Raw genomic sequence first — 24,572 nt, 5'->3', positions numbered from 1 at the left:
TATTAATTGTCACACCCCCTATTAATTCTTATAGTGACATGGAACGGGCGATATCACCCCCTATTAATTGTCACACCCCCTATTAATTCTTATAGTGACATGGAACGGGCGATATCACCCCCTATTAATTGTCACACCCCCTATTATTTCTTATAGTGACATGGAACAGGCGATATCGCCCCCTATTAATTGTCACACCCCCTATTAATTTCCTCTAGTGACATGGAACGGGCGATATCACCCCCTATTAATTGTCACACCCCCTATTAATTCTTATAGTGACATGGAACGGGCGATATCACCCCCTATTAATTGTCACACCCCCTATTAATTCTTATAGTGACATGGAACGGGCGATATCACCCCCTATTAATTGTCACACCCCCTATTAATTCTTATAGTGACATGGAACGGGCGATATCACCCCTATTAATTGTCACACCCCATTAATTCTTATAGTGACATGGAACGGGCGATATCACCCCCTATTAATTGTCACACCCCCTATTAATTCTTATAGTGACATGGACCAGGCGATATCACCCCCTATTAATTGTCACACCCCATTAATTCTTATAGTGATATGGAATGGGCGATATCACCCCCTATTAATTGTCACACCCCCTATTAATTCTTATAGTGACATGGAACGGGCGATATCACCCCCTATTAATTGTCACACCCCCTATTAATTCTTATAGTGACATGGACCAGGCGATATCACCCCCTATTAATTGTCACACCCCATTAATTCTTATAGTGATATGGAATGGGCGATATCACCCCCTATTAATTGTCACACCCCCTATTAATTCTTATAGTGACATGGTATGGGCGATATAACCCCCTATTAATTGTCACACACCCTATTAATTCTTATAGTGACATGGAACAGGCGATATCACCCCCTATTAATTGTCACACCCCCTATTAATTCTTATAGTGACATGGAACAGGCGATATCACCCCCTATTAATTGTCACACCCCCTATTAATTCTTATAGTGAAATGTAACAGCGATATCACCCCACATTAAATATTTCACTAGATTTTGTAAAGGTTTAGGATTTAGGACATTTAATAGTGCTTTGTTAGTGAGTGTGATAATATGGTGTGTGGGGGATGTTTGTAAGTTTAGCTGTGTCCCCTGTCACAGGATATTACTAATCCAAATGATTCTGCAATGTAAGTAAGTGCTGAGTACTGACTCCCACTACACAGCACAGGGTGGGAGGAATCAGGCTGTGACACTGGAAAGGTGGAGAGACCGAGAGAGAGAGACAGAGAGTGACAGAGAGAGAGAGAGAGAGAGAGAAAGAGACAGAGAGGGTACAGTGCATGAGATCTGGGAGAGTGTAAGAGATAGATAGAGAGAGTAGGAGTGAGAGAGAGAGTGGGAGATAGATGCCTAGAGACAGAGAGAGAGTGGGAGATAGATGCCTAGAGACAGAGAGAGAGAGAGAGGGACGAGGAGAGGAAGAAAGTGTGATAAAGAGAGCAAGAGAGTACCTGTAATACCCACTGAGCTAAGAGACTGAGAGGACTAGAGAGAAGGGGTAGATAATAGAGAAAAAAAAGGTATGTAAGAGAGAAGGGGTAGAGAGAGAGAGAGAGAGAGAGAGAGTGTTTGGAGATACGGAATGTAAGAGCCGGGAGACAGGAATAGTCTTTGAGTGGGAAGATTGGCTCAGTGAGTGACAGATAGAAGTGAGAGTGAGTGAGGTTATAATTACACTCACACAATAAATGACAAGAGAGAAAGGAAGCTGCTAATATGGGGACGTCATTGAAACAGAGCAAGAGACATTAACACATCTGTCCAACAGGGCCAAACCAATTAACCAACTACAAGAAAGGATTCTACAGGTTTCTCTATTGATTCAAGGTTAGAAATATCTCACTTTATTGCCACATATCCCTTTCCTTCATTCCTGTATCTCTATCGTATAATAAATCCCATTCCTTCATTCCTATATCTGTCGTATAATAAATCCCCTTTCCTTTATTCCTGTATCTCTATCATATAATAAATCCCCTTTCCTTCATTCCTATATCTCTGTCGTATAATAAATCCTCTTTCCTTCATTCCTATATCTCTGTCGTATAATAACTCCCCTTTCCTTCATTCCTGTATCTCTATCATATAATAAATCCCCTTTCCTTCATTCCTATATCTCTATCATATAATAACTCCCCTTTCCTTCATTCCTGTATCTCTGTCATATAATAAATCCCCTTTCCTTCATTCCTGTATCTCTGTCATATAATAAATCCCCTTTCCTTCATTCCTATATCTCTATCATATAATAACTCCCCTTTCCTTCATTCCTGTATCTCTGTCATATAATAAATCCCCTTTCCTTCATTCCTGTATCTCTGTCATATAATAAATCCCCTTTCCTTCATTCCTGTATCTCTATCATATAATAAATACCATTTCCTTTGATGCTGTATCTCTATCACATAATAAATATAACATTTCTCCTACCTTTCTTTCCTCCATTCCTCTCTCTCCTTTCTCTGTTTCCTCCATTCCTTCCTCTCCTACCTTTCTTTCCTTCCATTCCTTTCTCTCCTATGTCTGTTTCCTTCATTCCCCCCTCTCCTATCTCTGTTTCCTCCATTCCTTCCTCTCTTATATCTATTTTCTCCGTTCCTTTTTCTCCTACCTTTAATTCCTTTAATTCCTCCCACTCCTGTCTCCGTTTCCTTCATCACTATCACTATTTTCACTTGCTTCTTTTCTCCCCGTTATTCGTGTCTTGTTTTCCAGTTTCACTAATTAACATTGAAATAATGAGCTGTTAATACATTAATTGGGAATTTATATGTGAAAAGTATTTTTTAGGATTATCACACTGTCTGCCTGTACACTTTGTGAAACATGGATTCCTTGCCCATCACCCTCACCTGCTGTTTGTGGATCTTCGTAAAAGGTAGGAATTTGCCATCCTTGTGGGGACTGGGGATTGTATGGAAGTAATAAGTATAACTGATAGTGTCTCAGCCATTCCTCGGTACAGCAGCAATTTGTCTGTTGTTCAATCACTAATTCCAATCAATGGCTGTTTTATCATGTTGGCCAATCATGTCCGCAGCACCCAGACGGACACTGTGTTCAGTTCTGGAGATGAAAGCTCTGGATGTCTTAAAATGTGTATGAGTATACCGTGGATCTTTACTATACCAACATGTAATGACGGCTCCAGCAAGGTTCAGGTACGAAAATGGGTCCTGTTGCGCCAGTGAGAGGAGATAGCTGGGTCCAATCATATTTTAATGGATACTTGTAGGAGTTAAGTAAGAGTAGAGCCCTTCTCCTGTCTATCTGAGAGTGATGGGAGTATAGCTGCTGAGTTTCTTTCTTTTTAGGTGTCCTGACGGCACAGCAAGCATTCCGCGTGCAGCCGGATAATGTCACTGTGGTACAGGGGTCCACGGCGATACTGCGCTGCGAGGTAGAACACGCCTCTGGCATTGTGCAATGGGTGAAAGATGGACTTCTGCTTGGACCGGACCGGAACATACCTGGATTCCCTCGTTACAGTATGACTGGGGATCCCCAGAAAGGTGCCATGTCTGTTTTAATATCAAGATTTTACATGGGAATATTCTCCGCCACATAATTTTGAAATCATTGTTTTTAATGGAATTCCAATCATTTCTCAAATAACACTTCTGAAATACCTCCTGGTTCTGTCAGATACACAGTAAATCCCAGTTCTGTCAGATACACAGTATCTCCCGGTTCTATCAAATACACAGTATCTCCCGGTTCTATCAAATACACTGTACCTCCTGGTTCTGTCAGATACACAGTAAATCCCGGTTCTGTCAGATACACAGTACTTCCCATTTCTATCAGATACACAGTACCTCCTGGTTCTGTCAGATACACAGTAAGTCATGGTTTTGTCATATTCACAGTACTTCCCATTTCCATCAGATACACAGTACCTCCTGGTTCTGTTAGATGTACAGATCCCATACCTTGTTTGAAGACAGTAACAGTCACTATACAATAACAACATCCTGAGGTAAAATGTAAGTTGATGTATCCTGCCTTTAATAATCTGTTAGATGCACCCCATGAGGTCACAGGTTAAGGTCCAGGAATATTTCGGACCATCTCGGTGATGTTTCATCTTTCATTATTAGCATTAACGAGCCCCCAGTAACAATGTATAACTAACCCTGTTCTTTGACTCTACAGGAGACTACAACCTGCGCATCGAACGCTGTGAGCTGTCAGACGACACCGAGTATCACTGTCAGGTTGGCAGGTCAGAGGTCAGCCAGGGGATCATCTCTATCACAGCCTTTCTCAACGTCCTGAGTATGTGTACCCTACTCACAGAGTGTGTCCTCCCCACCCATGAGACTGACCTGTTCTACTTATTGAGTATACTGCCTATCTAATAAATATAGTCTCAACACACTGAGTGTGCCCTCCACTCACTGAGTCTGACCTCTCTTTCCTGAGTGTACTCACTGCAGTGCTGTACAATTGGAGAAACCCAGTCAGTGTAGTATACATAGACTAATATTAGAGGAAGAGGGTGCCCTGTCTGTGACCTGACAACCAGCATTGAGTGAAGACTGACTTGTAATAAATTATCCCGCAGTGTCCCTCCCATGGCTGTTGGACTGGAACACATGTCACCCTCAGACAATCAGTGAGAGTAATTACAACCATCATCCATCATATTAATGTTCCTGTTATTCCATTTTCGAAGCCATTGTGTATATTACATATTGTGACTTCTGGACAATTTTTGCAAATTTTCATTGTTTAACTCTCTATGGCCCCATTTACCCCTTTCCTACCTCCAGTCCCCCCTCAGGCACCCCAGTTCTTGGAACACGTCTCAGGCAGCACTGTGACCTGGGTTTTCGGGGTGGAATACCCTGTAGGATGCCGCACCCAAGATGCCAAACCAGCAGCAACAATAACCATCACCAAAAGTAAGTGTCGCTGATGGTGAAAGCATTAAAAGATCAGTAGTATGAGGTGTTACGCTTGGTTCCTTCCACTGAATGCCTGGAGAGCGAGGAGGGTGCTCACTAAGTGTTCTTTTCCCAATACAGGTGGGGTGGAAGTACTCTCAGAGTCGTCCAACAGTCCTGGGTCCAAAGACCAACTGGAAAACACAGAGATCTCCGCAAAGTGAGTGACGGAAATAAGGTCTCAAGGTGCTTGTGGAGATCTGGACATTTCAGGAGTTCTGATAATTTCAGGAGATATGATAATGATAGGAGATCTAATAATTTTAGGAGATCTGATAATTTTAGGAGATCTGATAATTTTAGGAGATCTGGTAATTTTGGGAGACCTGATATTTTAGGAAATCTGAAAAGTTTTGGTATCTGACAGATATGGCTTCACACATCCTAACTGAGCATAATTCTAAAACTCACCTATATTCTGCTCAGCAACGTTGACCTAGAATTTGTGCTTCCCTTGTAAATTGTTCCCAATTCTCAGCTTAGTAAATAAACCTCTTACTGTGATATACTAAGGGGTGAAATATTGGAGAGTTTAAAGGCTTGGAGGTTCAAAACTTGATAAAAAAAAATCTCACTAATTGGTCCGGATCTATTCATTAGCCCGAAATTACTATATTATTATTATTATTATTATTATTATTATATCATTAGAAAAGGAAAAACACAGATACTGTCACTATCTTATCACTGTTTAGTAAATATCTTGGTGTTTATATTTTGTGACCGTTACCTCCTGTTCTTTAGGGTGATCCCTCAGGGCTCCGATAATGGGAAACTGCTGACTTGCTCAGCCCAAAATCCAGCTCTTGCAGCCCCTCTCTCTGTGAGCTTCACCATGAATGTATTGTGTAAGAATTATATAAAAAACCTGTATAGCTTTACAAGTCAGTAATGCTGCATGTTGAAACATTTATAGATACTGCTCATGTGCACACAGCATGATAGTGTCCCCTGTTTCCTTTGCTGTTCTATGATACCTTTCCTGTCCCTCTTATCTTCCTGTAGTTCCTCCCAATGTCCCCGTCATTGAAGGCTATATTGGCCCTACAGTTAAATCCGAGATGACTTTAAATTTGGTTTGTGTTTCTCAGAGTGGGAATCCCTTGGCGACTTTGCAGTGGTTAAAGGTAAGTCTCCAGCCATTAGTAGTCCTGTTCTTGTTCGACATCCCACTTCTGCCACCATTATAACAAACTCTAGGATCACATGCCTTCCTTTTACCAATAAATATGTACACATATATCGATGCAGGCCTCAAAATTTTCACCTACTCTCTAGACAGGGGCACGTGAAAATGTAACTCTGGCAGGTAAAAATTCATCCCTAGTAAATATGTCCTGAGCTCTATTTAACTTTTAAAGCCCAGCTAGTAGTACAGGACTTGACATTTTAAGCCCTGCATATATACATGCGCTTTTGTGGGTGAAAACTATATATAAAAAAAACATTTATGATTTTTTTTTAAACTTATTACATTATTTTTATGGGGGGAATGAATGTATTTATACATTGTGGCACATCATGCCAGACAAGCATTATTTGCTTTGGGGTTTTCAGTTTGATTTTGTTTATATGTAAAGAATAAGCTAATTTAGTTATTAAGAAAAGAACATACTTTGGCTGATACTGACAGATTTTCGTTATGACCACAGAACGAGGAGGTGCTGTCCACGCGGTGGGATTCCGATGTGCGTATACAGTCATCACGAAGTCCCCTCTCCCTCACCATCAAGCCCGAGGACAACATGGCTGTCGTGAGCTGCGAAGCTATAAATCACGTAACCCCAATGGCGCTAAGAGCAAGTATCACCCTCAACGTTTTGTGTGAGTGTCCCCATGAAAGTGTTATAGCAATTACACGATGATGTGATTTTTTTTTGTGTGTGTTTTACACTGTATTATTTAAAACGTTCGGCACCCAAGTGGCCAAAACAGTGTAAGATCTAATGTTTTCTCTATGAAAGCCTGCGAGGAGGCCACAATTTCAGGCGATAACCATAAAAACGATATAAAGTTAGGAGGCCATGATTTAAGGCTAAAACAATCTATAATATCCCTGCCGATAAAATGGTTTCTTCATTGTCTAATTAGGTAATCAGCTCAATTCTGCTCGGATTTATCACAATATATATGGACTGCTGTGAGTCAATGTGGTTAAAAAACCCAGTAGAAGCTACATTTATTTAATCTGAATAACGCAATCATGAATATACATATTTATTATCTACATTTATTGTAATAAAGGATTTATTTCTTCCAAAATTGCAGAGTTGTAAAATGTGTCTCGTTCAGCCTGACCTGAAATATTTTTCAGTTAATTAATCATTTAATTGCTAAAAAAATTTTCTTTTCATGTTATACCGCTAATTTCGTCTCCAGGCTGATGTGCCCGTTTAATGTTTTTTCCCCCCAATATTAGTTCCTCCTACCGATGTCACCATCCTTGGATCTACGTCTGTGAAGGAAAACGCATCCTTGTCTTTGTCATGTTTTACGACTCCTAGTAATCCCCCTGCACAGATCCGCTGGTGGCTGGGCTCTAAAGAACTTCCAGAGACCGTGGTCACTGTAAATGATGTGAGTGTCTTCCCGCAGTAGCCGGCCCAGGCAAAATAGTAATGGTCCTAAGATTAAGAGCGTAGTGGGCCTGGTGCTGACAATTATGATTGGCCTAATTACAGAATCTTATTGGGAAAAAAAACCTCTAAAATAGTTTTACCTCCCAGGCGTCATGTATCTGATGGAGATGGTGCTGGAGGTAAACTAACCGGATATAGCTATCAGAAAACACATGCCCTATGCTAATCTCTCGCTTTCATTATTATTATTATTATTATTTATATAGTGCCAGCAAGTTCCGTAGCGCTGTGCAATCCTCTTTCAATGAAAGTAAATCCATACCCCCTAACAGCAGTGTCCAGTGAAGTAGGAAGTCAATGGGGGGTAAAAAGATGGGCCACTGATCACTTAATCAGAACTGCCAAAAGGGACGAACAGACCCAAAAAGGGGGCAGTACTGGGGATACGAAGCAGCCCTGGAAAAAAAAAATCGATGCCAGCCTCATAAGTCTTTGCACCAAAAATATTGTCACATGTAAAATGTAAGGCTATGTGTATATATATATATATATGTGTGTGTGTGTGTATATATATATATATATATATATATATCTCCTTACATATTATATATGTTAAATGTTTTACTTTTACATATTATATATATTATAGGTTTTACTCTGAAAGGACCAATATCTTATATTTCTTTTTCTAATATATAATATTGGTCCTTTCAGAGTAAAACATTTAATTATACAGTAAGCATACTCACATGCAGACACAGACAATCTCACTGACACACACAAGCGCATTGGTACACAGACTGATACATAAACAATCTCACTGATATACATAAGCTCATTAACATAAAAACACAAGCTCACAGATGCACACAAATAGGCTCACTGACAGACAATCTCACTGACACACACAGACAAGCTTATTGGTATACACACAAACGTAGTACAGACAAACTCTGACACGCACAAGCTTACTACAGACAAGCTCACTGCCACAAACATGCTCACTGACACACACATGCTCACTACAGAAAAGCTCACTGACACACAAGCTCACTAACACACAAATGCTCATTACAGACAAGTTCACTAACACACAAATGCTCACTACAGACAAGCTCACTGACACACACATACAAGCTCACTCACTAGCAGCCACACACATGCTCACTCACTAGCAGGCACACACACACAAGCTTACTCACTAGCAGACACACACACACACATAAGCTCACTCACTAGCAGACGCACACAAGCTCACTCACTAGCAGGCGCGCACACACACACACAACCCCTCTCACTAGCAGGCACACACACACACACACACACACAAGCTCTCACACTAGCAGGCACACACACACACGCTTTCTCACTAGCAGGCACACACACAGCGATATATCTTACACAAGGCAAACAAGGCATTTGCCTTGGGTGGTATTTTGCAGAGGTCGGCAAAAAACGCAAACTCAGCTTTACCATAACTAATTTCGTTGTCACCCTGTCCACACAAGTTTTGCTCCCTTAAATCCCTCTTAAGTTTCCATACTTAAGTAAGAGCATGTGAAGAGTAGTAAAAAAAAAGATATATATTTTTTTTAAATCAATGGTCCTATTCCATGGACATGAATTTAGAGCTGCAGCTCCATCAGCCCCTATGTTAATCCGACCCTGGTCCTAAGAATAAATATCTTAGAACCATCAGTATTTCCAATTGTCCAAATCCTGCATGGAAGTACTGACTTGTTATTTAATAGCAAAAAAATAAAAGTTACAAATGTATTTTTATTATTTTAGCACATTTTTATTTTGTTTGGGGCTGATCAATTCTATTCTCTGTTCGTGTGACCAAAGGAGTCAACAATAATATGTTAATGGTAGCCGCCAAAATGTATTGACGGGAATATTTCATTTGAACTAATTAGCACCAGTTAGCACAAAGCTATGTTTAAATGTTGTGCATTTAAAGTCCCTATAAACCATGATTCCGAGCTTTATTATAAACACTTGGTTGTCGATGAGATGTTGCATGTGACATATGTTATCTCTCATTTATATAGTTTGCATATTTCTGTATGAGATTATTGAATAATGTAGAGGTATACTCACTAAATTGTGAATTGTAAAAGCATAGCGAGGGGTGCACATGTTAGGCCAAAACTGTAGAATTGAAAAAATTACTTTGGGAATTTTTTATCCTAAAATGTGTACTTTACTTGTCAATTCTTTATAATTTGCAGTTTAGAGAATAAACCCCTGTTCTCTCGGTGGTGATTCTCTTTTTCTACACAGGGAGCGTTTGGGGGGAAAGTGACCATGTCGAATATTACGGAGTTGGCTTATAAAGCACAGGACGGGATGCAGTTAACGTGCGAGGCTTTCAACGAAGCCATTCCAAAAACCATCTCCAAAATGATCACACTTAGCGTGCAACGTGAGGGAACGCAATTTCTTAATGTCATTAATGCCAAACTGCAATGATCACCAAACGGGCTCTGACGGTTTAGGATTTCTGATAATTATCACCGTGATTTAATATATTTTTTATAAACTTATATTTTAAAATTTAAACTTATAAATATTTTAAAATGTTGTGATTTTTTTTGTTTTTGTTTATGAAATATTTTTAATTAGGTTACTATTTTGAAAAAACTATTTGAAAAGCTTATTGAAAAAATATGATATCATTTGTAACGCTTATCCAAAAATATGAAATGAATGCCAATGTCAGATGCAAGGTGTTATTGTACAAATATAGTTGTGGGCAAAGGTTATGCCCAACCTGGTGCTCAGTGATTCCCAAACCAGTCATTAAGGCTGGCCTACCAGTCCAGGATTTAGTGATTACTCAGTTGTATCTAAGCTGTTTTTAGAAAAGAAAACAACAACTTAAACAATGCTGGGTAATCCCTAAATTCTGGCCTGGTAGGGGTGCCACGAGGACTGGTTTGTTAAACACTGGGTTACCTTGTTATATTAAATAGAAAAAAAAATCTGTATTTAGAAAAAAAGTAATTCAGAAAAAGTCGCCCCTACATAAATAGCACATGTTGCCCCTTCATAAATTGGAGTACAAACACTCCAAGTGTACTCTCTCTTAAAATAAAACAAACCCATGGAAAAGGTGTGGTGTACTACTTTTCCACACTATAAGCAAATCTAAATGTTACCGGTAAAATTTAAAGAAAACCATTACGTAGCAGTAATTGTAATTCCTTGTGACGGTAATAATGGCGGTCAGATTACAGACTGTCAGATTACCGGTAATGTGGTAACAAATTCAGCTTTCTTCTTATCTTAATCTCCTAAAATGAACTGGATATAAAGAGAAACACAATATATTAACACACACTTTTTATAAGGCATAAAAATAATGGCTTATGCACTGACACACAGTTATGGTGGACACATACTGGCTTAGTTCACAAACAAATATCAAATGGATTCCATTCCTGGCCTCCCGACCAATTTATAATTCCTTTTTTTCTGATACCATTGGCACGAAGGCCATGACATAGAAACATAGACTGTGACGGCAGATAAGAACCATTCGGCCCATCTAGTCTGCCCAATTCTCTAAATACTTTCATTAGTCCCTGGCCTTATCTTATAGTTAGGATAGCCTTATGCCTATCCCACGCATGCTTAAACTCCTTTACTGTGTTAACATCTACCACTTCAGCTGGAAGGCTATTCCATGCATCCACTACCCTCTCAGTAAAGTAATACTTCCTGATATTATTTTTAAACCTTTGTCCCTCTAATTTAAGACTATGTCCTCTTGTTGTGGTAGTTTTTCTTCTTTTAAATATAGTCTCCTCCTTTACTGTGTTGATTCCCTTTATGTATTTAAATGTTTCTATCATATCCCCCCTGTCTCGTCTTTCCTCCAAGCTATACATGTTAAGATCCTTTAACCTTTCCTGGTAAGTTTTATCCTGCAATCCATGAACCAGTTTAGTAGCCCTTCTCTGAACTCTCTCTAAGGTATCAATATCCTTCTGAAGATAGGGTCTCCAGTACTGTGTACAATACTCCAAGTGAGGTCTCACCAGTGTTCTGTATAATGGCATGAGCACTTCCCTCTTTCTACTGCTAATACCTCTACCTATACAACCAAGCATTTTGCTACCTACTACTACTTCATGGTGGACTCAAAAGGCCATAGAGACCTAGAAGTGTGATGACGTCATTGTGTGGTGACATCAGAATGTATAACGTGTTTCGACTTTGAGTCGTCTTCCCCATGGAATGCCTTGAGGAAGCTGACTTAACATAGAAACGTGTAGTCTATGCCATGACACCATCTTTATTTTAAATTAATTTTTAAATGGAATGAATGCTCCTTATCCCCTTTGTCTGTTAGATCCTCCAGAGAAACTTTGGATAGATGCCCCTCCGTCTGACAAGCGTTTTCGGGCAGGCGCTACGGTGAAGCTGACCTGTTACTGCAGTGGTGGGAACCCAAAGCCTCAACTTACCTGGACCAAGGTCAGATACTACATGTCTCCTCTTATCTGTCTGGATACTCAAAGTGAGGGGACATGCAAAGGACCACAAACAAACCCATTTATTATTGTGTATCCAGTTCTGCCTCCTGCATTATATCTTGAAGATAGTTGAGGTATTATTTTAGTTTTTTGGGCACCAAACCACAAGCTCACTATCTTAAAAAGATTATTCTATTATAGTATAGGAAAGGTCTGAATTGTAGTAAATTTGATTTTGGATGGGAAGACTAAATGTCAGTTTTAACTTTCTAAATCTTATTCCTTTATGAATTGCTTTGTACTCTGAACTTTTTCAAAGACTGTTACTATTAGCATCAATATACAAGGTTTGTCCAGAAAGTATCCAGCCATGTAATATGAAAAATAGAGACATTTATTGAAGAAGATACAAGATACAAGTTATCTCAGTCCCCTTCAAAGTAGGAAGCTTGGCAACGTGCACTGTTCTCCCAGCATCTCTTCCACTGTTTAAAACAATCTGCAAAATACTTTGTTGGAATCGCCATCAGCTGCCTCGTCGTATTTACCTGAATCTCGTCAACAGTCTGAAATCTCTTCCCTTTCAAAGGTGATTTTAGTTTTGGGAAAAGCCAGAAGTCGCGAGGTGCTAAATCTTTCAACAGATTCTCGACCATCTTTGAAGCATTTGTGCCACACCTTTATTTGGGCTGCACTCATTGCCTCGTCACCGAAAGCCTTCTGAATCACCCGAATAGTTTCCGTGGAGGAATGTTAAAGCTTAACGCAGACTTTGATGCAGATTCGTTGCTCTACTCGCTCAGTCATTTTAAATGTGATGGCCACACAATACACATGCTCACTCAACGATGTCTAGCACTGTCAAGTACAGTGAAGTTATCAATGTTCACAAATGTGCATTCCGTCCACTCTCCTTGACTGGCAGGTAACATCGATGTTGCACAAACCGTTCTCGTTATATTAACAATGGCTGGACTTTTTCAGGACAGACCTTGTATTCTGCAATATTTTACGATTATAGAAAGGGTACATTTAGTGGTGTGAATGGTCCTTACACTCTATATAATAAAGGGATATATAATGCCTTATTGTCAGTAAGGTGGTCTGATCCGAATTAATCCTGGGCTTCCCAGTCGATCTATATGTAGCAGTACACAGTATGTAAATAAAATGCACTCTATAAAATCATTACACCATAAACTCAGTGCATTATATACACTCATTACGCTATTTAAAATATATTATAAACTAATACACTATATAAAATATGCTACATACACTCAGTACATTCACCATTTTATTTCCTTGTCAACCAGTCACAACTATTTTTAGAATGAATACACTTGAAATTGCAAAGGAACAATTAGTTAAAATATTGCATTGCATTTATGATTAACCCCTTAAGGACACATGACATGTGTGACATGTCATGATTCCCTTTTATTCCAGAAGTTTGGTCCTTAAGGGGTTAAAGACGTGTACTTGACTTTTTTTATTTTGTAATCTGTAAGAAACGTATATTTTATTGGTGTTGGAACGTTGTTGTTATATTCCAGGACAATAGCAATGTCCGTGATGCAGTGGTGGTTCCTTCAGGGAAAATAGTGTCTAAAGAGATTACTATCGTCACTGCTCCGAATGACAATCAAGCCGCGTATCGCTGTGACGTTCGTTATGACAGCAAAGTGGTGCTGAAAGAGGTGACGAAGTTACACGTGCAGTGTGAGTGGCGTTTCATGATAATTGTGCTGTACAGGCAGGGCAGAGTGGAGGGTTACTCATATTTGGGTCTGGGATTAAATATAATCCATTCACTAATCCAACACCGGCCCCAGAAATCTCAGGGTTTTAAAAAAAAAAATCTTTATTCCCAAGGGAACAGAATTGCTAAAATCTATAATTTCACGTTATCTGTCCTTACGAACAGGATCCAAACAATGTGTCTATTTTTAGTCCCACCGATAGACGTGAAAATCACCAGCAATGCCAAGGAGTTCAAGCGTGGAAGCACCATCACTCTAACCTGTATCACTGGCAGCAGTAATCCTAGAGCAACCATTTCCTGGATGAAGGACGGACAGCAGTACGTGATCTCCATGTCCATCTCCAAGGCTGGCTTGTACAACAAAAACTGCCTGGTAATACTGTCTCCTTCTGCAGGTTAAAAGCCCAGGATTTGGGGACAAAATCATCTTTATATGGTGGGATGTCTACCTCCAGCCGTATTACTTTCACAGCATTATCCAAAGACCATGAGAAGCGCATTGCCTGTGAAGCCTACAGCAGCATTCTAGGAGAGGGGGTGAACACCTTTTACAAACTGAATATTCTGTGTGAGTATCGTATTTTGGTTTAATATGTTTGATATCCTTTTACTAAGCCAGTGGGTACTGTGTGGGCAGACATACTTCATTGTGGGAGGGTGAAAGGGGTGAAATACCAGCCAGAAACCAAGTAATCCTGATCCTGAGACAAGTCATCACCGATCAAAGGCCAAGGTGCACATTAAATGCAGTTATGAACAGTCACAGTCCATGGAAGGTTGTAGACTGTGGAATATGGAAACCATCAAATACACGCTGAGGTTAAGGCAGCCAAGCAAGGTTATGGTAGCAGTGAATGTCTCCTAACTCCCAGTTTATTTTCCTGGCTTTGGACACCAATCTCATCCCTTTTCTAGTTCCACCGGAATTCCCAGATGATAAGCCCAAGGTGGTCCAAGCTGTGGAGCATGGGGCGGCCCTCATCCCGGTGAACGTCAGGGCCAATCCTGCTGTGACTACCTACACGTGGAGCCGCGGAGGGCGGAAACTGACTGGAGGTGAGGGCATGACAGCAGTATGATGGAATTGACTCAATTCAAGGGCGGTTACTCACGGTTAACTCAAGTGGGAATTTATACAAACTCAAATAGAATTGCACATTTTACACCAAAAGAGCAGAGATAAAAATATAGCTGACTTGGAGATTTTTTTTTAAGGTTTGTCTTTTTTGGCCTAAAATGTAAATTCACTTAATAAAAACAATAAACGGTTTTGTTAATAAAATTGATAGAATAAATAGAAGGCTGGCACTGCCCAAAATATACAAGTCATCGACAGGACCCCCAACTACACAAAGCTTTACTCACACCAGAGAGTGAAGGAAGGCTGCGTAGTTAGCTTTAACATAGAAAGGCCGTCAAAGGTTAATTTCTTTTGGTAAAGGTCCAAACACACGAATGCCTGGCTTGGACATTCCTTAAACTGTAGAATTCTTCATACTTTGCGTTAATGTTTTCCAGATTGGTTCAGGATGGTTGTAGTAATCACTTCTTGTTTCACTACATCTCACAGCCTGCATCCATCCTCCTGTACCTGACCGTCTACTCCTCAAGTGTCACATTCGTCATATACATAATACTTTTCAGGGAGGAGAGAGTTAGCTTGTGTACTGCATTTTTGCATAATGAGTTTCATGGGAAATAGTCTGATATTTCTGATTAAAAATACCTTATAACACCTGGAGGAGAGTAAGCACAGTATATAGGCAGCATTTTTGCCCATTTAATTATCATGTGTTTACTTTATTGGATCAGGAAGATGATTTACCTTGTGTGCAGGGTATGGTAGGTACAATACAGGGACCGGGGAGGGTTCCAGCATAGAATACTAACTTAGATACTGTGTTTGCAGAGGGAGCGTACAGACACCACCTGCAGGGAGCGGGAAACCTGGAGATTTGGAACGTGAGCCGTGCTGACTCCGGGGAATACAATGTAACCTGCGAGAATAAAGAAGGAAACAGCAGCACCCTCATGTGGCTGGACGTGCTGTGTAAGACAGGAGGCTGTACTGTGAAATGCGTTGGCTATTACTGTTTACTCATAGGGCTAATAACATAGGAACACAACTAATTTAATAAATATAAAAATATATATAAACGTTATTGTAATGCATACACACACACAAGTAATACAAATAACTTATTAAGGACCAGATCAAATCTAAATGTAAATGCATAAACATCAACAAGCTTGAGCGTTACAAGTGCAAAGATTATTCAATGGCACAATGTTGGAAAAACAGGCAATAATCATCCCAAAATAGTAGAGGGTTACACGCTATATACCCAATCAAATCATGAAAAAACACCTATCACCTGGGGACTGTGGCCACCCAATTAATGAACATACAGTGATCACCGATGTAATACCGTGATAACAACAGGGTACTGCCATAACAAAACACCACTTGTACGAGTGTATTCACTACAGAATTGTAATGAATTGGAAACATCAAGTTAAATATATATCAATGCTGTGACTATAACTGCATTACAGAGCTAGCCATTGGCCACCATGAGTCAGCCATTGGCCACCATGACTCAGCCTTTGGCTACCATGACTCAGCCATTGGCTCTCATGAGCCAGCCATTAGCCACCATAAAAACCCACCAAGGTTAATTCAGTAAACGGTAAGTTGTGGTAAAATAAATATGTATTTGAGCTACAAAAAGGCAGAATGAAAAAATAGCAACATCTTTAGTATCAAAGATAAAATCTGGTTTATGGGTCACTGTTTAGTGAATAAACCATTCGGCATGTCTCATAGCTTGCTAGAGGAAGCTTGGCTGTCAGTCAATGTCAGCCTGTCACAGATCAGCTAGTTTATTGATTATAGATTAGGTGATCACATCAGATAATAAAACCTTTAGTAACTTGCTTCTATCTTCCATAGATGCCCCTTCTATCCGCAGTATCACTGACCCAACAGAGGTGGATCTAGGAGAGACGGCGGAGATCGTTTGTACGGCTGATGCCAATCCTGTGACGGACACAATGTTTCAGTGGAAATGGCTGGTTTGGATCTCATTGTTTTAACATTGTGCAATCAAAAATTATTCCTTTCACTTTGCAGTCAATGTTTACGTTGTCAATCATTGTTATAAGCTCTGCCCTTTACACCTGGCAGTCAGCATAGAGAGAGCCACCTCCATCTTAGCTCCATGTCAATCATTGTTATAAGCTCTGCCCTTTACACCTGGCAGTCAGTATAGAGAGCCGCCTCCATCTTAGCTCCCTGTCAGTCATTGTTATAAGCTCAAGCTCCGCCCTTTACACCTGGCAGTCAGTATAGAGAGAGCCACCTCCATCTTAGCTCCCTGTCAGTCATTGTTATAAGCTCCGCCCTTTACACCTGGCAGTCAGTATAGAGAGAGCCACCTCCATCTTAGCTCCCTGTCAATCATTGTTATAAGCTCCGCCCTTTACACCTGGCAGTCAGTATAGAGAGAGCCACCTCCATCTTAGCTCCCTGTCAATCATTGTTATAAGTTCCGCCCATTACACCTGGCAGTCAGTATAGAGAGAGCCACCTCTATCTTAGCTCCCTGTCAATCATTGTTATAAGCTCCACCCATTACACCTGGCAGTCAGTATAGAGAGAGCCACCTCTATCTTAGCTCCCTGTCAATCATTGTTATAAGCTCCGCCCATTACACCTGGCAGTCAGTATAGAGAGAGCCACCTCCATCTTAGCTCCCTGTCAATCATTGTTATAAGCTCCGCCCATTACACCTGGCAGTCAGTATAGAGAGAGCCACCTCTATCTTAGCTCCCTGTCAATCATTGTTATAAGCTCTGCCCTTCACACCTGGCAGTCAGTATAGAGAGAGCCGCCTCCATCTTGGCTCCCTGTCAATCATTGTTATAAGCTCTACCCTTTACACCTGGCAGTTAGTATAGAGAGAGCCACCTCCATCTTAGCTCCCTGTCAATCATTGTTATAAGCTCCGCCCTTTACACCTGGCAGTCAGTATAGAGAGAGCCACCTCCATCTTAGCTCCCTGTCAATCATTGTTATAAGCTCCGCCCTTTACACCCGTCAGTCAGTATAGAGAGAGCCACCTCCATCTTAGCTCCCTGTCAATCATTGTTATAAGCTCCGCCCTTTACACCTGGCAGTCAGTATAGAGAGAGCCACCTCCATCTTAGCTCCCTGTCAATCATTGTTATAAGCTCCACCCTATACACCTGGCAGTCAGTATAGAGAGAGCCACCTCCATCTTAGCTCACTGTCAGTCATTGTTATAAGCTCCGTCCTTTGCACCTGGCAGTCAGTATAGAGAGAGCCACCTCCATCTTAGCTCCCTGTCAATCATTGTTATAAGCTCCGCCCTTTACACCTGGCAGTCAGTATAGAGAGAGCCACCTCCATCTTAGCTCCCTGTCAATCATTGTTATAAGCTCCGCCCTTAACACCTGGCAGTTAGTATAGACAGAGCCACCTCCATCTTAGCTCCCTGTCAATCATTGTTATAAGCTCCGCCCTTTACACCTGGCAGTCAGTATAGAGAGAGCCACCTCCATCTTAGCTCCCTGTCAATCATTGTTATAAGCTCCGCCCATTACACCTGGCAGTCAGTATAGAGAGAGCCACCTCTATCTTAGCTCCCTGTCAATCATTGTTATAAGCTCTGCCCTTCACACCTGTCAGTCAGTATAGAGAGAGCCGCCTCCATCTTAGCTCCCTGTCAATCATTGTTATAAGCTCTACCCTTTACACCTGACAGTTAGTATAGAGAGAGCCACCTCCATCTTAGCTCCCTGTCAATCATTGTTATAAGCTCCGCCCTTTACACCTGGCAGTCAGTATAGAGAGAGCCACCTCCATCTTAGCTCCCTGTCAATCATTGTTATAAGCTCCGCCCTTTACACCCGTCAGTCAGTATAGAGAGAGCCACCTCCATCTTAGCTCCCTGTCAATCATTGTTATAAGCTCCGCCCTTTACACCTGGCAGTCAGTATAGAGAGAGCCACCTCCATCTTAGCTCCCCGTCAGTCATTGTTATAAGCTCCGTCCTTTGCACCTGGCAGTCAGTATAGAGAGAGCCACCTCCATCTTAGCTCCCTGTCAATCATTGTTATAAGCTCCGCCCTTTACACCTGGCAGTCAGTATAGAGAGAGCCACCTCCATCTTAGCTCCCTGTCAATCATTGTTATAAGCTCCGCCCTTAACACCTGGCAGTTAGTATAGAGAGAGCCACCTCCATCTTAGCTCCCTGTCAATCATTGTTATAAGCTCCGCCCTTTACACCTGGCAGTCAGTATAGAGAGAGCCACCTCCATCTTAGCTCCCTGTCAATCATTGTTATAAGCTCCACCCTATACACCTGGCAGTCAGTATAGAGAGAGCAACCTCCATCTTAGCTCCCTGTCAATCATTGTTATAAGCTCCGCCCATTACACCTGGCAGTCAGTATAGAGAGAGCCAGCTCCATCTTAGCTCCCTGTCAATCATTGTTATAAGCTCCGCCCTTTACACCTGTCAGTCAGTATAGAGAGAGCCACATCCATCTTAGCTCCCTGTCAATCATTGTTATAAGCTCAGCCCTTTACACCTGGCAGTCAGTATAGAGAGAGCCACCTCCATCTTAGCTCCCTGTCAATCATTGTTATAAGCTCCGCCCTTTACACCTGGCAGTCAGCATAGAGAGAGCCACCTCCATCTTAGCTCCCTGTCAATCATTGTTATAAGCTCCGCCCTTTACACCTGGCAGTCAGTATAGAGAGAGCCACCTCCATCTTAGCTCCCTGTCAATAATTGTTATAAGCTCCGCCCTTAACAAGTAAACATATGTCTTTCCACAATATTCCTATTGTCTGGTAACCACCGAAAATCCACCCTCCCCTGCCTTGCCCATAGCTCAGTAGAGCACTATGGGAAATGGCGCTCATGAACAGTTGGGGCGCCATCACTGCATTATTGGAAGGGCCTCAGTCTGTTTACTCCATGACCTGGCCCAGTCACGCCACCAATGGTTACAAGAGGTGAGGTGTTGGCAAAAAGAAATCCCCAGGTTTGTGATAAGTATACTTCTTGTCCATCCATGAGGTCTGTTCTCTCTGTAAGTGGCTCTATGGACACAAATTATTACTATGAACTAGAAGTACTAGAACTGTGGCATTCTTTCTTCCCCCTGTCCAAACCTGCTATTGGCACTGGCCTCGGGACTTATAATCTGAGAGAGATCAGACCTTATTCATGTCATTGACCTTATCTTTTCACAGGGAGATGACGAGAGGACCCTGTCTGATATGGAACATCAAGTTAGCGGACTAACTGGGCGTCTAATTATCCACCAAGCAAACAGGTCAGATGCAGGGCGCTACGAGTGTATGGTGGACAATGGAATCCCACCGCCCATCAAGGCTGTCGCACGATTGATTGTCCGCTGTACGTGAGACCCTCTGCTGTATTTTCTGTATAAAACGTACACAATTGCCATTAACGCAAACAGATAGATTGCAGGGAACATTTACTAACAGAATGGAACATGAGAGACTGGTGTAAAACATGCCCAACCTGCGCACATTGCATATCATTATAAACCCCCGGTGCCAGGAGAATTGGGTGTAACTCTAGGCTTTTGCATGTTACAATGTGATCACATTTATCACCAATGTGTAGCTCGGCAGCTCTAGGATAACCCCTACAACTCTCAAGAAGCCAGTATGTGTCGTCTATTAACATAAACCCAAACTAAACAACATAAAACATATAAAAACCCAGCTTTACAAATGATAATTTATTTCCATCAGTGTTCTGTGTGTGGAGTTACACAGTTATTTGTAGAAAGGGACGCGCCTCTGAATATATTTACACCCTGAAACAGTGACTAGATATGTAGCAGGTTACTTTATTTTTAGACAATTGCTGAAACGAATGTACTGACTATTTAAATAAAGAACGATGACCCGAAACAAATCTACTGTTATTTATAAAATCTCTTACTTTGTATTTTAAAGTGCATGATGTGTCCGGCAGTTTTTATAACAATTACATTTGCAGAAAAAAAAAAAATAATTAAGACAAAGCTGAAGTTGCTGTGTTAATGGTTTCATTTTGTTACTCTAAAATCTGTGTTTTAACCCAAAACTAGCACATTTGGCTGATATCTGCTCCTAATGGAATTGTATTCTAAATGTATTCCAAAGAATGAGGAGAAACAAGTTTTAAATCAGTTATTTTTATACCCTTATATGACTTTTTCCCTGTGTTTTGCACATTTTTTCTCAAATAGCAGCAATTTAAAATTCATCTGTTTTGAGAAGCAGAAATCGATTTCAGTTCTGTAAAAGTAATTAGATAATTATTTATATAAACCACATGGACCCATTGTATTCAATATGAATATTTTATGATATAAAAACGCTCTCTTCTTCACGCGGAGTTGAGTCAATATTCTCTGAGCTAAAGATATTTTCGTTTAATTGTTCTGTTTTATATATTTTCCCTGTGTTTGTCTTTCCCTGCAGTTAAGCCAGAAATCCAGAAAGGGGTGCACCTGAGCAAAGTAGCGGTGTCCGGTGATGGGAAGAACGCCGTGGGTCTTGTGTGCAAAGCTGAAGGGATCCCAAATGTGGCTTTTAGTTGGGCTAAAAATGGGGTGACTTTGGATTACAAAAACCCCCGGTAAGTCCCTCCATTTCTTTATTTAGAGAGCTCTGTCCCACTTGATGTTTTATCGACACTGTTCACACTTTAACCCCTTAAGGACACATGACATGTGTGACATGTCATGATTCCCTTTTATTCCAGAAGTTTGGTCCTTAAGGGGTTAAGAAGCTGTATGTTATTTATGAGTCATGTCAACCCTTAGATATTTCTGCTACTTGTCCATTAAACGAAGAGATAAAAATCTCTATTTTAAGTGACTTCGGTGCGTGACTTCGGTGCACTCTGATTGGCTGCTGCCCGCGTTGACCTTAGTAATCATTTTTTATGCTCTGTCCTGTCGCTTATTCAGATATTCAGAGAAGACGCTGCATGAAACGTGGATTCACACCAGCACACTCGTCATTGTTAATGTCAGCGCCGTCCATGATTACGCTCTATTCACGTGCACGGCGACCAACGCTCTTGGAGTGGACAGCTTCACCCTTCAGCTCGTCAGCACCAGTAAGATAAACGTTCCGGATTGTCTTTAACAATATTTAAATCATTCCCTGAAAGTAAAATTAGCGAGTACACATAGCAAAGTTATTAAGCAGTCAATGATACACTAAACAGCAAGTTACCGTCTCGTCAAATGACTCACGAAGTACAAAACTTTGGCTAAAACACCCAAACTGTGACCATCACTGAGTTGGAAAATGATTTCAGATCACCTATTCGGTCGTAAAATTCACGTTTTGGTTTTCATTTGAGTACAGTTCAGTGTCTGGTCAATAAACGTTTTACGGGTTATTCACTAAAATGGGGATTGTTAGGAATTCAAAGTCAATTTCAAATGTTAGGAAAAAATATGGGAACTGGAAAACGTACATGATTTATACAAATGGTCCATTTTTTAACCTAAAATGTAAAACTCACATCGAGCCCTTGTCTGGTGGAACATGACAAATTCCACCGATGTTGGTAGGAGAGAGATTTTAACAATTTGTATTATTCGTCAATGAAAGTTTGAAAAGGTAGAAAATGTCCTGAAGAAAAGCATTGTTATTTTACAAGTCAACTTTTTAAATGATTATCAATATTAATTTACCCCTTACCAAGATTACACGTCTCAGTCTGCAGACTACTTAGAAAATAATCTAAAATAAGACAAATCGTTCTTTGCTGTGCGGTAATTATTAAATGTACCCACGTGGGTCTGTTTTATAATATTGATATTGAGAATATTCCAACAATTTAATATTACTTCATAGCTGGATAATGTTCTCAGTACAAGTATTACTAAAATCTATTTGTCAATTAATATAGATGTGACGGAACCATCCGTCTGTCTAGTACTCTTGTGGATTCGGCTATTTTAGGCCATCCGTCTAAAGGACTGATTTGGGATGTTATAAAGTATGTTTTACCGTTCCAGCCTGTTTTCCAGCCGTTCGCCTCGTTTCGCACGAACTCCCTGTCTAACATATGGGTGGCCGCCATCTTGGGACTGTTGCACGTGTTCGCGGCCATCTTGTGTACGAACAGCGGTGTTTGCCTGTGAACGCATGGAACTAAAAACGGATACCCAAACAGGCGAACACCGCTGAGACCTCCATACACCCAGAAGTTCGTGTTGGAACAACCGAACGACGAGCCATTCGGTAGTTACTTGTAATCAGCTATGGGGAATCCAGCGAACTCGGAGACAGTTGTGGATGCTAAGGATTTCGTGTGATTTTAACCGGTGAACGGAGACCGACTGCAGGGCCGAAACTTGTGGAACTCTTTTCGGCTAGAAGATCTGTGCAGTCGGTCTAAACTTCAATCGTCCATAACTCCCGAACCCCTTAACCGAATGGGCTAAGATTTGGACAGAGTGTTCCCCTAACCAAGACCTTTCAAGCGGTGCTGGTTACCCCCTGGTTTTGGGGTACATCCATAACTGGGGTGAATTGTTGTACAGTTTAATTGTGTTATGTGATTATCTGAGGGGAGGAGAGGTGGGGGTGTTACCCTGTGTATAATTGGTTATTTTCATCCTCCCCCTGGGAGTGCCCTGTGTGTGTCTTTTCCTAATAAAAAGCAGGCTGGATGTTCCAGTCCTCAGATCTTGTTTTGACCCTCAACACGGAGCTTCAGTCTCGTTATTGGGGGGATTCTTATTTACGCTCAAGGACTATTATTGGGAACTTATGCCGTTTGGTGGATATCGTTACTCGAGAGATTACTACTTCCCCTGGTTATGGTTCGTGGATTATACAGAATACGAACAAGGACTTGATACGGTGAGAGGGGAAGGTAGACTAAACAGTGACTTACTTATTAAGACAAAAAGGTGTCTTAACAATTGGTGGCAAGCGACGGGATGAATCCCACAACACAGAAGGAAAGAAATGCAGTATGAACAGTTAAGACGTGCTACTCTTAAGGACATAATAGAACGCCGAGGTCGATCAGCAAGCAATTTAAAGAAACGAGAAATTATTGCTTTGCTAAGGGAAATGGATGCAACACAGGGAACGGAGAACGCTAATGTGCCCAGCAGTTTGGATTTAACACCCGAGGAGATACAATTTAACCGGGCAGTGCAAATAAGGCTGGCACACTTTGGCCCCAACCCCTCAGCAGACATTGTGGAACGTGTGCAAGCTGCAGTAGCAGCACACCAAGCGCTCCAAGGAAGGGGAGCTGCAGCAGCAGAGGTACCCAATAACGATTCCGGAAGGAAAAAGGTACCATTTGCTGCATTCAAAAACTTTATTGAAAATGAAGGAGAGATCGATGGGTTTCTGGCCGATTTTGAGAGGCAGTGTGCCCTCCATCAGGTACCCACAGACCAATGGGTCACCATCCTTTCTGGGAAATTATCCGGCCGGGCTAGTGATGCATTTCGGGCCATCCCAGAGGAGGAGATCACCAGTTACCGGGCAGTGAAGGATGCGCTTCTAGCCAGGTATGCGGTGACCCCAGAAGTTTACAGACGGCGCTTCAGGGAAACCAACAAACAAAGTGGCGATTCGTATGTGGAATGGGCCTGCAGAGTTCACCGTACTGCAACCCACTGGATGGCAGGATGCCAAGC

The 24,572-nt window shown here is 41.2% G+C and overlaps 1 protein-coding gene across 1 annotated transcript in view; it reads left to right on the top strand.

Moving 5' to 3' along the window:
• Nucleotides 1-24,572, top strand: part of NPHS1 (NPHS1 adhesion molecule, nephrin) — an 88,019-nt gene that overhangs the window by 49,490 nt on the left and 13,957 nt on the right. The window contains exons 2-22 of the mRNA XM_063436921.1: nucleotides 1,827-1,885; nucleotides 2,849-2,936; nucleotides 3,373-3,570; nucleotides 4,214-4,336; nucleotides 4,834-4,965; nucleotides 5,089-5,167; nucleotides 5,752-5,855; nucleotides 6,013-6,134; nucleotides 6,660-6,831; nucleotides 7,427-7,584; nucleotides 9,873-10,014; nucleotides 11,947-12,071; nucleotides 13,627-13,792; nucleotides 14,024-14,153; nucleotides 14,231-14,403; nucleotides 14,751-14,891; nucleotides 15,745-15,885; nucleotides 16,789-16,910; nucleotides 20,122-20,287; nucleotides 21,370-21,526; nucleotides 21,861-22,012. Coding sequence (XP_063292991.1) covers nucleotides 2,885-2,936; nucleotides 3,373-3,570; nucleotides 4,214-4,336; nucleotides 4,834-4,965; nucleotides 5,089-5,167; nucleotides 5,752-5,855; nucleotides 6,013-6,134; nucleotides 6,660-6,831; nucleotides 7,427-7,584; nucleotides 9,873-10,014; nucleotides 11,947-12,071; nucleotides 13,627-13,792; nucleotides 14,024-14,153; nucleotides 14,231-14,403; nucleotides 14,751-14,891; nucleotides 15,745-15,885; nucleotides 16,789-16,910; nucleotides 20,122-20,287; nucleotides 21,370-21,526; nucleotides 21,861-22,012 — 2,755 coding nt within the window. The 5' untranslated portion in view covers nucleotides 1,827-1,885; nucleotides 2,849-2,884. The remainder of the gene's footprint in view (nucleotides 1-1,826; nucleotides 1,886-2,848; nucleotides 2,937-3,372; nucleotides 3,571-4,213; nucleotides 4,337-4,833; nucleotides 4,966-5,088; nucleotides 5,168-5,751; nucleotides 5,856-6,012; nucleotides 6,135-6,659; nucleotides 6,832-7,426; nucleotides 7,585-9,872; nucleotides 10,015-11,946; nucleotides 12,072-13,626; nucleotides 13,793-14,023; nucleotides 14,154-14,230; nucleotides 14,404-14,750; nucleotides 14,892-15,744; nucleotides 15,886-16,788; nucleotides 16,911-20,121; nucleotides 20,288-21,369; nucleotides 21,527-21,860; nucleotides 22,013-24,572) is intronic.

Source organism: Pelobates fuscus, chromosome 11 (assembly GCF_036172605.1).
Source record: "Pelobates fuscus isolate aPelFus1 chromosome 11, aPelFus1.pri, whole genome shotgun sequence".
NCBI lineage: Eukaryota > Metazoa > Chordata > Amphibia > Anura > Pelobatidae > Pelobates > Pelobates fuscus.
The sequence above is the reverse complement of the archived record's forward strand: the minus strand, read 5'-3'. Positions and strand labels throughout refer to the sequence as shown.